Raw genomic sequence first — 15,683 nt, 5'->3', positions numbered from 1 at the left:
ATCCATTTCCCTAATGCTTAGATTTCAGGGATATGTATTATATGATGCTAGCTACCAAACCCAGGGCCTTGTGCAGCTAAGCAAACACTCTGTCAACTAAGCTGCCTCCTCAGCCCATAGGGTCTTTGATTCTGCTTTGAATCAATAAATATATATCCAGTTTTAGGGCATAGGCCTAAGTCAGTGTGGAGACTGGGAACATTAGAGGTATTACAGGGTGCTTTGAGATCACTAGATTATTATAGGGTAGTATACTGAATCTTGTGTGTGTGTGTGTGTGTGTGTGTGTGTGTGTGTGTTTTGAGACAGAGTCTCTCTACATAGGCCTGGCTGTCCTAGAACTTAGTTTGTAAACTAGGCAGGCCTCAAACTCACATCCTGCCTTTGTGTCCTGAGTCCTTAAAGGTGTGTGCCACCATGCCTGTCTGTACTAAATTTTCTTGAGTGTGGTTTAAACTTTAATATATACAGAAAACTTTCTTATTTCTTTTTTCTGACTTATGTTGACATACTTTAAATGGAATGGATTTTATATTTGCAGCTGGCTTACGACTACTTACCCTACATGCATCTCAATTTACTACCTGCCTTCTGGACAACTATATTATTTTATTTGAAGTCCTGTCAAAATGGTGTAACCATACAAATGTGGAATTAAAAAAAGCTGCACATTCAGCCCTGGAGTCCTTCCTGAAACAGGTACTTCAGATTCAACTTTCATTAAAAACTTTCACAAAAGAACTAAATTCCAATCTTGTACCTGCATGTTTGAAAAATAATTACAAGGTGATCCATTAGTTCCTGTAGCACTTACGGTACAAAACTTTGCTATTGATCAGCCATGGGTGTTAGCTAGATTGAATGATCTCAGATTTGATCAATACTTGAACCAAGATCAAGGCGTAGCTAATGGAGTAAACATGCAGCATAGAGGAGGAGGAAAACAAAGCCAGGGATGCTTAGAGCAAGAAGACAGAGGCCAGAAGCCTGTCTTGGCAGATGAGGGCTGCCTGCAGTTAAGAGATCGTCTCCAGAGTAGAGGGATCTTCTCCCCTCAGTTTCTGTCTGTTGTGGAATGGAGTTACAGAACTGAGCCTGCAGATTTTGAAGCCCATCCTTGTTAGTTAAGGAGAGTGTGCTATGATTGAGGAACTGTTCTCAAGGATGGATATGTATTCAGAGGTTTAGAACTACGTAGGAAATCTCAGCCAGGTGTTGAGGAAGTGTGTACATACATTGACTGTGGTGGGGAATGCTAGAGAGGTGTAACAAAAATGTTGTGTGGAGCACTATTAAAAGTGGGTAAGTAGAGCTGGATATGGTGATACCAGCTGCAGGGAATCCAATACATTATTCTGACTTCAGTGGGGCACCAGGCTTACATGTGACAAATGTACATACATGCTGGCAAAACACTCAAACACATAAACAGGGCCAGGTGTAGTGATACACTCCTTTTATCCCAGCATTCAGAAGGCAGAGGCAGAGGCAGAGGCAGGTGGATCTCTTGTGAGTTTGAAGCCAGTCTGGTCTGTAGAGCAAATTCCAGGATAGCCATAACTATGAAGAGACACTCAAAAAGAAAACCAAAAAAAAAAAAAGGGATTAAGTAGTAGTTAATTTCACAAGCTTGTCCTTTAAAACCTATGTGAAATGTGCAGTGTTGCCTTGAGATTCAAACTTTTATGGGAGGGAAGGAAAGAGAAAGCATTGTTGTCCTTAGGTGTTGCTAATTTTAGGAAATTGAAAAGATAGATACAGTGGCTTTCTGTCCCCTTTATATTCCAGTCTGTCTCTCCTAGCTTCTGGTTCTTCATCTTCCTCTTTTTCCTCTTCTTCCTCTTCCTCCTCCTCCTCCTCTTCTTTAAGATTTATTTAATCTACCTTATTTATTTAATTTGGTGTTTTGAGACAGGGTCTCTATGTAGTCCTGGCTGTCCTAGAACTTGCTGTATAGATTAGACTGGTCCCAAACTCACAGAGATCCACCCACTTCCTCTGCTGTAGTGGTGAACTGTTAATCTGCTCTGAGCTCCAGGTGGTTGATCACACTTCTTGCCACCCACCAGAGTTCTCTAGATTCAAGAATGAAAACACAAACGCACACACACACACACACAAAACCTTTATATTTTGATATACCTTGACTAGCTCAATGAATGCCTGGGCACTTCCAAACCTCCCTGTAGTTAGCTCACTCCCCTCTGGTATTCCTGAGTTAATACTTTCTAAATTATCTTTGCTGCCCTGTTTCCATCTCTCTGCTTCCGTGTCATGGTGATTCTCTTCGTTCTCTCTTTTGCGTTTCTTGCCCGGGAATCCTAAAAGTCCCTCCTCTTTCACCCTGCCCAGTCATTGGCTGTTGGCTCTTTATTGATTAATCAAAAATCAATTGGGGCCGGGCAGTGGTGGTGCACGCCTTTAATCCCAGCACTTGGAAGGCAGAGGCAGGCAGATTTCTGAGTTCGAGGCCAGCCTGGTCTGCAGAGTGAATACCAGGACAGCCAGGGCTATACAGAGAAACCCTGTCTCGAAAAACAAAACAAAAACAAAAGCAAACAAACAAAAAATCAATTGGGGACAGGAACCCTCAGCATCTGGACATGCAGATTCCTGTGTGATTTTTGAGAGCCGAATTAAGACAAAGCATTAGAATCAATCCCTAACACTCTGCTTCTCCAGAGGTAGGATTAAAGGCCTATATCACTATGCTTTGCCATGTTATGTGTCTCAGTCTTTTGCCAGTATGTATGTATGTATGTATGTATGTATGTATGTATGTATGTATGTATGCCTGCCACATATGTGCCTTGTGCCCCACTGAGGTTAGAATAATGTATAAGATTCCCTAGACTGGAGTTACAGATGATTGTGATCTACCACTGTGAGCCACTATGTGGGTGCTGGGAACCGAACCCAGCTCCTCTTCGAGAACAACATAAATTCTTAATGACTTAATCTCTCTAGCACCTTCTTTCTTCCTTTTAAAAAGAAATTTAATTTCTGGAGTGTTTCATGTATGAGTTCTGTATTTGCATCATTTCTAGTTCTGTCTCTTCTTCTTCGTGTTCCTCCAACATGTCACTCCCTACTCCTTCTCAAGGCATGTTCTTTAATTATGATTTCTACCTATATATGCATGTGTGTATTTGAGCCTCAGTGTTGTGTGCATGTGTTTCAGGGGTGACCATTTGGGATTGGATAACCTAGCAGAAGCCATTGATTTCCTTCATCAAGGGTTAAGGCCTTGTGAGATTTTCCCCTGACCATTTGGCCTGTCAACTGGTGTTGTCATTCTTCAGATCTTACTTAGGCATCTATATTGTTACAGTGCCATGTGTACAGCTTCCCTGTCATATGTAGAGGACACGATCTCCTAGCAGACATCCTGGTCCTCTGCCTCTTACAGTCTTTATTCCTTGTCTTTCATGATGTTCCCTGAGCCTTAGATGAAGCGGCTGTGTTGCAGGTATAGCAGAAGCGGCTAAGCTCTCCATGCTCAGTTATTCTCTGCATTTTGACCAGTTGTAGCTTCTGTGATGGTTTTCATCTACTCTAAAAAGAAATTGCAAGGGTATTGGGTAGAGATAGCTGCACTTGCCTGTGTATGAAAGATAAATACTTAGACGGAAGCTAGGAATTACACTGGTTTAGGAAAGAGACAGTGGTAGCTGATTAGCCATTCTTAAACCTTGTTTTGCCTAGTATTTTTTTCTCATTTTTTCCATGTTAAAATTTTGTTTGTATGTCTTTTTGTTTATTAGAGTTTGTTGTTTTGTGTTGAGACAGGTCTCACTATGTATCCCTAGTGAACACACTTTGAAGGTAGACTATATTAGGTTCAAAGGCACAGAGATCCATCCTTACTACTGAGATTAAAAGTGTATACCACCGTACTTTGTTTATGAGTTTTAAGAGTTTTCTATATATTCTGAATAAAAACTCTTTTCTGAAAGTGTTAGGAATAATTTTTCCTCTGTTGCCTGTTTTTTTAAATTCTTTTTTGTTGTTGTTGTTAAAGATTTATTTTATGTATATGAGTACATTGTCTTCAGACACACTGGAAGAGGACATCTGATCTCATTACAGATGGTTGTGAGCCACCATGTGGTTGCTGGGAATTGAACTCAGGACCTCTGGAAGAGCCGTCAATGCTCTTAACTGCTGAGCCATGTCTCCAGACTTGTTTTTTTTTTTTTAACAGCATCTCTCAAAGTAGAAGTTTTAAATTTTGAAGATGGATGTCCAATTTAATGATTTTTAAACTGGCTTTCATTATTATTTGTTTGTTTCATTTGTTTGTTGTTTTGGTAGAAAAAAAAATTGTAATTAAAACAAGTTTATACATTGATACTTATTGGTTAATTAGAATAATGTTGGTCCAAGTTAAATATGTACCAATGACAAAACAGAAGATTGATGTGTATATGTAATGTACAACATTCACTCAAAACAGTAGTTCAAAATTGTAAGAGCTCTCAGAAGCAAAAGTCCAATTACTGAAGTAATTCAAAATTTTTTACATGAGTGAAAAATAATTGTCTAAGAAGTCAAGAACATATTTAATCACATCACGTATAAACACTGGTATTAAGTCACTTTCCTACTAAATTTCAGAGCATGAGGATGAACCTTTCTAACAACCACTGACCTGATTACTCAGAGTACCTTTGAAATGTTATCCCTAATTTAACAAACTCGGATAATCTGCCTTTGTGTGTATGAACTATCTAGTTACTACCTTGGGACAACTGATCTCCACTGCCCCCCCCACCCCCCCCTTCTTTTTTTTTTTTTTTTTTGGTAGTTCTGTGGTATGTCTGATAATAGACAGTTTATATAAATAAATGAGGAAACTAACCTAATAGAAAACAAGGTCTTATTATAGTGAAGTGGGTAGATAAGGCTGGCCTTGAAATCAGAGATCCTCCTGCCTCTGCCTCCCAAGTGCTGGGATTGAAGGTGTGTGCCTCCATGCCTGACTCTAGCTTCTCCTTTTCATGCCCTAAGATCTTCTTCTTCTTCTTCTTCTTTTTTTTTTTTTTGTAGGAAGTTTATACTTGTCACATTTATATTTAGGTCTGTAATACGTGATGAATCACTTTGTATTTGCAATAGAGTAAGAGCAATATTGTCTAATCTACTCCCAATTCTTGGTTTTAACAATACTTATTGAAAACATGCTTTTTTTTTTTTCTTTTCTTTCTTGTCCTTTTTACCTTTGCCAAAAATTACCTGACTTATATTTCTTTCTTTCTGGACTCTTAACTTGCTCCATGAGTCTTTCTTTTCTTTTATTTCTTGAAGCTAGGTAGTAGATGTCTGCCAATTTTCTTCCCCCCCCCCCCCGCCTTGATTATTTTAGCTATGCAATGTACAATTTTGAATTTAAGAATTATCCTATGGGATAAAACTTTTTCCAAAAATTCAGTTTTATATAAAGTTCCTGTGAAAAAACATTGCAAGTTTGTTACATATAGTTTAAGTATGAGTACAAATTTAAATGCATGTACGTGCATGCATGCATGCATGCATGCGCATGTATATGTGTACAAAGAACACTAGGTGTTGTAGTTCTTGCTTGCCATCCCAGCCCAAGAAAGAGGACTGTTGCAGACCAGTCAGACAGACTGAGCCAAAATAAAACAATAATCAGACAGTGGTGACACAAGCCTTTAATCCCAGCACTCGGGAGGCAGAGGCAATTGGTCTCTGAGTTTGAATCCAGCCTGGTACAGAGTGAGTTCTAGGATGGCCAGAGCTGCACAGAGAAACCACAACCACCACATACACACACACACACACACACACGCATACACACATACACACATACAAAAGCAAAAAAACCAACAAATAAAATATAATAAACAAAAGAAACCAACTAACCCACAAAAAGTGCGAAGAAAACTGTTCAAGTCTGATATCCTTGACTTTTCCATTTTGGTGACTATTTTCTTTTTCTCTCGTCCCCCCCCCCCCTTATATTTTTACATAAAGGTGTATTATTTGTAATTTTTGTAGCTTCAAGATTTTCCACAGCGTTGAAGTTTCCCTAATAATATATTGGGATTTACTTGATTAATTTTTAACAGTAGCATAATATATAATTATGAACCACATGTTATAAATTGTCCTTTACTTTGTAAAATAATTATTTTTAACATTTTGCTATTATAAGAAGATAGTTGGATACAAGTGCATGAAAAATACAGGATTCAATACTAAATTAGTCCGAGTTTAAGTGATTCAGTAGTTTACAGTAGGATGAAAGTATTTTCAGTAACTAAGTAGATATTATCTAATTTGTTTTTGATTGTTTTTTTTGTTTTTGACATAAGCTCTTATTCGGTAGCACAGGACGATGTGAGACTCAGTGTGTAATCCAGGCCTTGAACTCTTAGCAGTCCTACTAGGTTAGACTCCGTATAAAGTGAGCTACTTTGGCTGGCTTAATTATTTACTTCTAGGGAAACATGTTCATGACATGCTTTGTGAAAGAAAAGTTTTTGAAGCACTATGTATGATAATTTTATATTTTCAAAATTAATGGGAGTAAAGAGCCAAGAAGGACATGCTCAGATATAATGCTTTGGGAATAGTTAGGAAATATGTTGGTAAATTAGCAGTCGAAGTAGTTGATTTTTCCACTCTGCCTTTGATAATTACCTACATTGTTTTCTACACTTGAGTAGAATTTGTGCTAAAATTAGGAATGCTATTTTGAACTCTCATGTTCTTCAACATAGGTTGTTTGTGTGGTAGATAGTTATGCTGGCTAGTTTTTATGTTAACACAAACTAGGCTAATCTGGGAAGAAAGAATTGGAATTGAGAAAATGCCTCCATAAGATTGATGTGTTAGACAAGTCTATTTGGCATTTTCATGATTGATGATTGATGTAGGAAAGCACAGCCCATGGTGGGCACTGCCACCCTTGGGCAGCTGATCCTGGAGTGTATAAGAAACTGAGCAAGCCAGGTAAAGGAAGCCAGAGAGCAGCATTCTTTCATGGCTTCTGTTTGCTTCCTGCCTCCACGTTACTGTCCTGTTTGAGTTCTCCCCCTTCCCTCAGTGATGGATTGTGATGTGGAAGTGTTAGCTTAAACAAACTCCTCCCTAAATTGTTTTTGGTCCTGATATTTATTTCAGCAGTAGAAATCCTGATTAGGGCAACAGTGATTTCAAGTATCTTTTTTTCTGTTCCTGCACCTAGTTTTAATGATATCTCTTGTAGCTGGATCTCAAAAATACCTGAAGTTTTTATGATGACTTAATGAGTAAAGACACTTGTCCACTAAGGCTGATGACTGAGTTCAGTATCTGGGACCCACATAGTGGGACTTTCATAGTTTGTCTTTCTGCCTTTGTGTACACACACACACACACACACACACACACACACACACTTACACATCCCCACAAACAAACAACAAATGTAGCTAAGAAAAGTTTAAATGTGAAGTGCCTTTTTCTGATCATCTCTGTTTTTCTGGTCTCTTTTACATACACACACTCTTTCTCTAAGGAATAATGCATTACATAACAGTGTATCCTTAGTTAAGAAGCTCGTTTTTGGACTTACGTTAACTAAGCACATTGAAGCAGAGGGTTCTGAGTAAAAGCAACCAAGCAGTATGTTAATAGTCAAATTTGTTTAAGTCCTTTTATTTTGCTATTAAATGTTTTTAAGGAGTAAATGTCATGTAATTACAGATTTCATTTACTGTGGCAGAAGATGCAGAGTTGCATAAGAGCAGGCTGAAGTACTTTATGGAGCAGTTCTATGGAATCATCAGAAATGTAGATTCGAACAACAAGGAGTTAGCCATCGCTGTTCGTGGATATGGACTATTTGCGGGAGTATGAGTCATTCATTTACTGTATCTTACAGTTTTGGTTTTATTTAGTTATTTACAGGAATCTATTATTGGTATTTATTCTATTAACAGTTCAATTTTCAGTGTTTACTATGTACTAGCATACATGCACTATCTTAGATTCCCCATAGTTCACCTATAAGATGAGTTATTATTCTGTTTATACATGAAAAAAAGAAAAAGACCAAGATAAGTTAGCTAATCTCTCATAAAGCTACCCTGAATTAATTGTAAAAAGACATAGCTCTTACCTGATACATGTCTGTAATTCCAGTGCAGGAAACGGAGGCAGGAGAATTAAGAGTTTGTGGCCAACCTGGACTACATAGCACTCTAAGTCCAGGTTAGGCCATCTAAACATACCTAGGACATAGTTAACCAAGAAATACAAACACCTCCAAGGAAACAAAACTGATATAAATTTAATTCTGCAGTTTAGAAGCATCCTCTTTTCGTTTGTACTCTTCAGTCCCCTCATTGAAAACTATAAAACTGTATATATAGCTATATAGTTATAACTGTGTTATGAGTAGATATGAAACTGTAGTTGTATTCACTTAAGGTTTTAGATAGAATCTCTTAGGACAGAAAGGCAGCATATTTAAGAAGACTAGCTGTATTCCTACCTATAATCTGGGCTTTAGGAAGTTGCTATAAGTTGAGGACAGCCTGGGTTACATACTAAATTCACCTAGCCTAGGCCTTATCCACCCCACTCCACCCCCATCTCCATTTGTTACCATTTGCTGCTCTGACTAATCCAGGGACAAAATAAGTAGTATGTGAGAAATCTCATGTTGCAGGGACCCTTACAGGGCCAGTGCCTAGTGAGAACCATCCTTTAAACAGCCTAGAACATAATTAACTTGTATAAGTAACCATTTAGGATGTGAATGTATGTGTGTGTGTGTATTATATTATATATAATTATGAAAATTATAAGATACAACATGTTATATACAGTAAGATAAGTAAACAGCTTACATTACTAATATTCAGCAGTTTATAACCACATATCTTAATATGACATGTTAAATACCTTTGTTTTGATGCTGATAAGATTTCAGTTTCTGTTTTGCCTTTCCTAAAGCCTTGCAAGGTTATAAATGCAAAAGATGTTGACTTCATGTACGTGGAGCTCATTCAGCGTTGTAAGCAGATGTTCCTCACCCAGACAGATGCTACTGAGGATCATGTTTACCAGATGCCAAGTTTCCTTCAGTCTATTGCAAGTGTCTTGCTTTACCTTGACACAGTAAGTGAAATGGTTACACTGAGCATGGTTGTAAGTACTTAATCTCATCACCACAATTAACCTTTGTTTTTAATTAATAAAAAGCACAGAATTTCTTGGTTAAATTATCAATTGTGGAGCTCCTTAATAACAGTAAAAAATGGATAATTTACCAGAAACTTGCTTGCAGATACAAATTTAATTTTTCGAAACAACAAAGTTTAGCAACAAGTGTCTCACAAGCACCATTATAACTGTAGGCTCTAGAAACCAGCCACATTGCTTAACATCTATCCAAAACTCACTAATATTTCTTTTGACAATAGATAGTAAAAATCCCAAAGGGCAGGTACTAATGAAAGTTGTGTTTGCTAGTCTAACAGTCTGCTGGACCTGTAAAGGTTACTCTTAACTTCTGGTCCCATGTTAGCTCAGAGACTAAAAAGGAACACAAAAGCTTTGAGATGAGACAGTAAAGGAGCCAGGCTCCTCAAGGGGTTTAGCTGATCCAGACTGAAGAACTGGCGTAGGTATTAGGAGCTCTCGGGGGGTTCTTGGCTGTCAGTCTAGCCAGGTTTGGCACGTCACAGTTCTAAGCCTGAGACATCAAAACTGCCTTGCACAAAGTAAACCTCAGTAGGAACTGGAAACTTGTGGGGAAGGTAAGGAGGTTGTGACAGATGACACTTGAAACCCTCCCCTGTTCTGGGCCTTCTCTTCTGTGGAAGGACAGAACCCTCCACAAGGAATTTTGAGTGATATGGAGTACAATCAGAGCCTCATGACATCTTATTATTATTTGTGTCATAGGTATTGTTGTATTATTGTTGTTGTTAGTAAGCAGGGTTACTAAAACTTTCCATTTCTGACCTTTTTTTAACCAGAGAAATTTTGATACAGTCCTGGGTATATAAGTATATTAAATAGTTGTACAAATCAAACATTTTCTGATAATAAAGAATAACTTAAATTTATCGTAAAACAATTCTTTGATTTCTATATAACTTTGCCATTTATTAAAGATTAAAGGAGATTGAAAATGTCAACATTTATTAAAGATGAAATTTACATACTAATGAGATGGATTGCTTGCTTACTTTTACATAAAGATTTAAATCCTGGTTTACTATTTGCTGCTATAGGATGCGCAGTATTCGAACTGATAAATGATTTTGCAACACCAAAGCTGAGACTGCTTCTTGGCATAAATGCATAGCAAAACCTGGCAGAGTTATGTTTATGTACATAGTGACACTGCAGGACATGATGCAGAGTGTGTTCAGAAGCTAGGGTGTGGTCAAGTCGTGTGACACAACAGGCAAGCACTTCTTGAAATCCCTTGCATTCTTCATTTCTTACTTGTTAACTATTTTGTGTATGGGTGTTTTGCCTGAATGGGTGTCTGAGCACCACATGCATGCCTGCCCTTTCAAAGCTCAGAAGAAGGCACTACATCACTAAGACCTGGAGTTACAGGTAGATGTGGGCTGCCATTTGGGCGATAGGAATGGGAGAGCACCAGTACTCTTAAACTCTGAGACAGCTCTCTAGCCCTACACCTCATGTTCTTTACATGTTTGATTTATTTTTATTTTTTTATTTTTTATTTTTTATTTTTTTGGTTTGGTTTTTCAAGACAGGGTTTCTCTGTGTAGCCCTGGCTGTCCTGGAACTCACTCTGTAGACCAGGCTAGCCTCGAACTCTCGAACTCAGAAATCCGCCTGCTTCTGCCTCCCAAGTGCTGGGATTAAAGGCGTGCGCCATTGATTTTTTTTATTTATTTATTTTCTGTATATGAGTACAGTGTAGCTATCTTCAGACAGACCAGAAGAGGGCATCAGATCCTGTTACAGATGGTTGTGAGCCACTATGTGATTGCTAGGAATTGAATTGGGGACCTCTGGAAGAGCAGTCAGTGCTCTTAACCATTGAGCCATCTCACCAGCCCCTGTTTGACTTTTTAAAAATTAACTTATCAATCTGGGTATTTGGAAATATCTTACTCTTCTAATATATCTTATGATCCCCTTAGTTGATTGAATGATCGCATTTGGATCACAACACACAGTTTAATAAGCTGGAGTCCGGAGCAGAACAAATAAGTGTTACCTTTTCCATCTTTCTAAAAGATTCAGATAGCCACTGAGAAGTGTGCTATAAATGCCACTCAGACAGTTTCATTCTGGAAGCTGCAATAGTTAGATAGGTTAACAAGTCAGAATTTATATTTACTTGCGACTACTTCAATTATAAAAATTAGAGTATATATATATATATATATATGTACTATTTCTTCTATTTATATTTATATATTATATAAAATATTTATATATCATACTATATTACATATTATAACATATTAAAATAAAATATTAAAATATTCTATTTATTTCCTGTTCTAATTTTGAGTTTTTCTCCATTTCTGGTAGGTTCCGGAGGTGTATACTCCAGTACTAGAACATCTCATGGTGGTACAGATAGACAGCTTCCCTCAGTATAGTCCCAAAATGCAGTTGGTATGTTGTAAAGCAATAGTAAAAGTTTTCCTAGCCTTAGCAGAGAAGGGACCAGTTCACTGGAATTGCATTAGTGCTGTGGGTAAGCTTGCCCTTTATTTTCATTCTTATTGTGATAAATGCTAAACATTTAACATGCTATTTGATATATTTAAAGAAAATATGGTTCTCTAATTCTTTGTGCATATACTACTTTTTAGAGAACTTTTCATTTTTGATGAATCAAATATCTTTTCTTTATTAGATTTTAGAGTCAATGGTGCTTATTACTTCTTTACATAGAATCTTTCTTTGATTTTGTTTTTGACAATTTAAAAAATGTAAACAACACATCTGGATTATATGTACTCATGTCTTAGTTACTGTTCTATAGGTGTGAAGAGACAATATGACCAAGGCTATTTATAAAAGAAAGCACTAATTGGGGCTTTCTCACAGATACAGGGAATTTAGTTAGTCCATGGTCATCACGGCAGGGAAGATGACAGCAGGTAGACAGGCTGCAGCAGTGGATAAGAGCTCACATCTGATCTGCAAGTTTATTCGGAGATAAAGACAAGAGGCAAATTTTTGAAATCTCAAAGTTCACTCCCAGTGACACACCTTCTTCCACAAAGCCACACCTCCTGTTCCTTCCCAGACAGTTTCATGAACAGAGAGACCAAGCATTCAAGCATATAAATGAGCCCATGGGTGCCATTCTCATACAAATTACTACAGTCCTCAACTCCTTCCTCCTACTCCGTGTATCAACCTTCAATTTCTTCTTCCCACTAACCCCTCCATGTTCTCTCTTTCATTGTTAATAACCCACTGAGTCCTATTATTGCTGCCTGTTGACCTGATTTGGTGCAGATAGCTACAGTGAGTTTGTAGATACAGTAGCCATGTTAAGTCTAGAAGACAGCATTTTATAGTATTCCTCTTCATTCTCTGGCCCTTAACATTCATCTCACTCTTCTTCCAAGATATTCCATGAGGCTTGGGGTGTTAGTGAGGGTACAGGTATCCCATTTAAGGCTGAGCACTTAATAGTCATTATCAGCATCTTGACTGGTTCTGAGTGTCAGCATTAACTGGTGCCCACTGCAAAGAGATACTTCTAAGCTTAAAAATTTAGACAAGATGGAGTACATGCAGAGTGGTGTGGCCCTAGACACGCATAAGTAGTTAGAAGGCAGTTTTACGATGTCTGTTTAACAAGGTAACTGTACTAGATTCTTCCTTCCACAGGGCATTAGGTCCCCTGAGCTTTTTTTTTTTTTTTTTAACCAAAAAGCCTTTTTGTTTAAACATTTTACTTTATTTTGGACAGGTCTCACTATGTAGCCTAGGCGACTTTGACCTCCACAGTTGTCCAGCCTCTCCTCTCAAAATGCTGAGATTATAAGCGTGTGTTACCATACCAGCTTTAGTTTCTGACTCTCAATAGTTCAGAATTTAAAACTAAACATATTAACAAATTTCACATAAAAATTAAGAGACAAAATAATTGTTTTGTTGAGTGATTGAGCTTCTTAATGTTTCCTTCATTATTATTTTGTTTTCTTTATTTTTAGTGCATCAAGGTTTAATTAGAATATGTTCTAAACCAGTGGTTCTTCAAAAGGTAAATTCTGATTCTAAAATTTCAAAAACTGCTCTTATCACTGGATGTTAGAAACAATGTTTCAGCAGTAAATGTGTAAAAAAGCCTTTCTTAGTTTTAGCAACTGCCCATTTTCTTGAAATAGGTTCTTATACATTGCATCCTAGCTTTGAACTTGATGTAGCCAAAGATCACTTTGAACTTCCAATATTGCTTCCTGTACTTAATAAATGCTAGGATTGCAGGTGTACATCGGTGTGCCACATTTATGTAGTGCTGGGGATTGAACCCAAGATTTTATGCATACCAGGCAAGCAATCTGCCAGCCAAGTCCAGCTCACCCATGCCTTACATTTTGAAGTTTCATGTATAAATACCAACCTCTGTTAGATAAATATACTTCTTTTTTCTCTCTCTCTCTCTTTTTTTTTTGTTTTTTGGTTTTTTGTTTTGTTTTGTTTTTTTTTCAAGATAGGGTTTCTCTGTGTAGCCCTGGCTGTCCTGGAACTCACTCTGTAGACCAGGCTGGCCTCGAACTCAGAAATCCGCCTGCCTCTGCCTCCCAAGTGCTGGGATTAAAGGCGTGTGCCACCACTGCCCGGCTGATAAATATACTTCTAAGGAATAAAATAATGTTATATATACTTAAACTTTTTCTTTCTATGTTTATCTGTGTGTGTGTTTGTGTGTGCACATGCTATAGTGAGCTTGTGGTGGATGGAAGGGAATGTTTAAGATTTAGTTTTCTTTCATCATGTGGATTCCAGGAATCAAACTCAAGTCATCAGGCTTGGTAGCAAGTGTGTTTACCTACTGAGGCATCTTGCTGTTCCTGATACCTACGTCTTTACAAAGAATATTTACAATCTAGGAGAAGATATAAATGTATAGAAGTTAGAGGAACTCTCAGTCCATGAGTGAAATGAGAGTTTGGATCACGTGAGAAGATGTATGATTTGTAATGGGTTTGGTAGGTAGATGGTTTAAAAATTCTCATTGGTCACAGTCACTTTTTTACCTTTCCAGTTTTATTTTGTTATGTTGTCTTTCTTTTGTTTATTGCAGAATTTATATTGGTTGCTATTTTAGGTTAGAGGATTCTGTAAGTCATCATGTTCTGACATCAGCTGTCCCATGTGTCTACAATCAATAATGGGATGTTTTCTTCTTCTCCAGGGTGTTGAGTCTAGGTCTGAAAACCGTTGGGCCTCAGAGGAAGTCAGAACGGGCAGGTGGAAAGTACCCACGTATAAAGACTATGTGGATCTTTTTCAGCATCTTTTAGGCTGTGACCAGATGGCGGTAAATTTTTAAATTTATTTATTTATTTATTTATTTATTTATTTATTTATTACCTTTCCATATTTGAGGAGCTTCCCACACATTCATGGCAGTCAGAGAACAACTTCTAATAACCAATTTTGTCCTTTCACCAAGTGATTCCCAGAGATTAATCTCAGACTGTAAGGCTTGAAAACAAATGCCTTTATTTACTTAGCCATCTCTCTAACCTCTTTGTTTTTTATTTTTTGAAACAGGGTCTCACATGCAGCTCAAGCTAGCCTGGAAGTTGTATGTAACTAAGAGTCAGCTTGAACTCCTGATACTCTTGCTTCCAACTCCAACCAAATTTTATAATTTGAAAGTACTCCACTTCTTATCTTTATTAAGAGGCTCAACTAAACAAATACAAACTAAAAACTAAGCCAACAAGACACCATGTCTCAGAAAAACTAAACAAAACATCTCCATAGTTATAGATGTCTTAGTCAGGGTTCCTGTTTCCATGATAAAACACCATGACCAAAAGCAACTTGGGGAGGAAAGCATTTGTTTTGTTCTGTATTTTCAAAGCATAGTTCATCCTTGATGAAATGAGGATAGGGACCTGGAGACAGAAATTGAGGTAGAGTCCATCAAGGCTACTTACTAACGAGCTCCTCACGTTTGTTCTTCTTTTTTCTTCGTCCAGGACCAAGGTGGCACTACCCAGAGTTATCAATTATCAATCAAGAAAAAGCCCAAAGACTTGCCTATAGGCCAGTCCTCTGAAAGCATTTTCTCGCTTACGATTCCCATTTCCCAGATGATTGTAGCTTATGTCAAGTTGACGTAAAAACTAGTAAGAACAGGTGTAACATATTATTTCAGGATTTTATTGTACTTTTAATTTTTTTTCTTTTTTCTTTTTTTCTTAAAACTTCAATTTTTGTGAAGCCTTAGCTGTCCTGGAATTTGTTCTGTAAAACATACCTAGAACTTACAGAGAGTTTGCTTCTGCGTCCCAAGTACTGGGATTAAAGGCATGTGCCACAACTACCCTGCTAAAAGTTTTTTATTAAAGCATACTTAAAATAGTGTAAGTCAAAGCAGTTAAAAGTAAAAGCATAATAAGTAAAATGAGGGCTAATGATGTCACTCAGTAGTAGAGTATTTGTGTAACATGCACACAGAATCAGCATTGCAA

At 37.4% G+C, this 15,683-nt stretch overlaps 1 protein-coding gene across 1 annotated transcript in view; it reads left to right on the top strand.

Moving 5' to 3' along the window:
- The window catches only part of Prkdc (protein kinase, DNA-activated, catalytic subunit), a 199,243-nt gene that overhangs the window by 11,334 nt on the left and 172,226 nt on the right, over nt 1-15,683 (top strand). Inside the window, exons 10-15 of the mRNA XM_028778260.1 lie at nt 542-699; nt 7,714-7,860; nt 8,968-9,132; nt 11,542-11,710; nt 13,188-13,237; nt 14,393-14,518. Coding sequence (XP_028634093.1) covers nt 542-699; nt 7,714-7,860; nt 8,968-9,132; nt 11,542-11,710; nt 13,188-13,237; nt 14,393-14,518 — 815 coding nt within the window. The remainder of the gene's footprint in view (nt 1-541; nt 700-7,713; nt 7,861-8,967; nt 9,133-11,541; nt 11,711-13,187; nt 13,238-14,392; nt 14,519-15,683) is intronic.

The sequence above is a fragment of the Grammomys surdaster genome, unplaced genomic scaffold (genome assembly GCF_004785775.1).
Source record: "Grammomys surdaster isolate TR1022 unplaced genomic scaffold, NIH_TR_1.0 331, whole genome shotgun sequence".
Taxonomy (NCBI): domain Eukaryota; kingdom Metazoa; phylum Chordata; class Mammalia; order Rodentia; family Muridae; genus Grammomys; species Grammomys surdaster.
The sequence above is the reverse complement of the archived record's forward strand: the minus strand, read 5'-3'. Positions and strand labels throughout refer to the sequence as shown.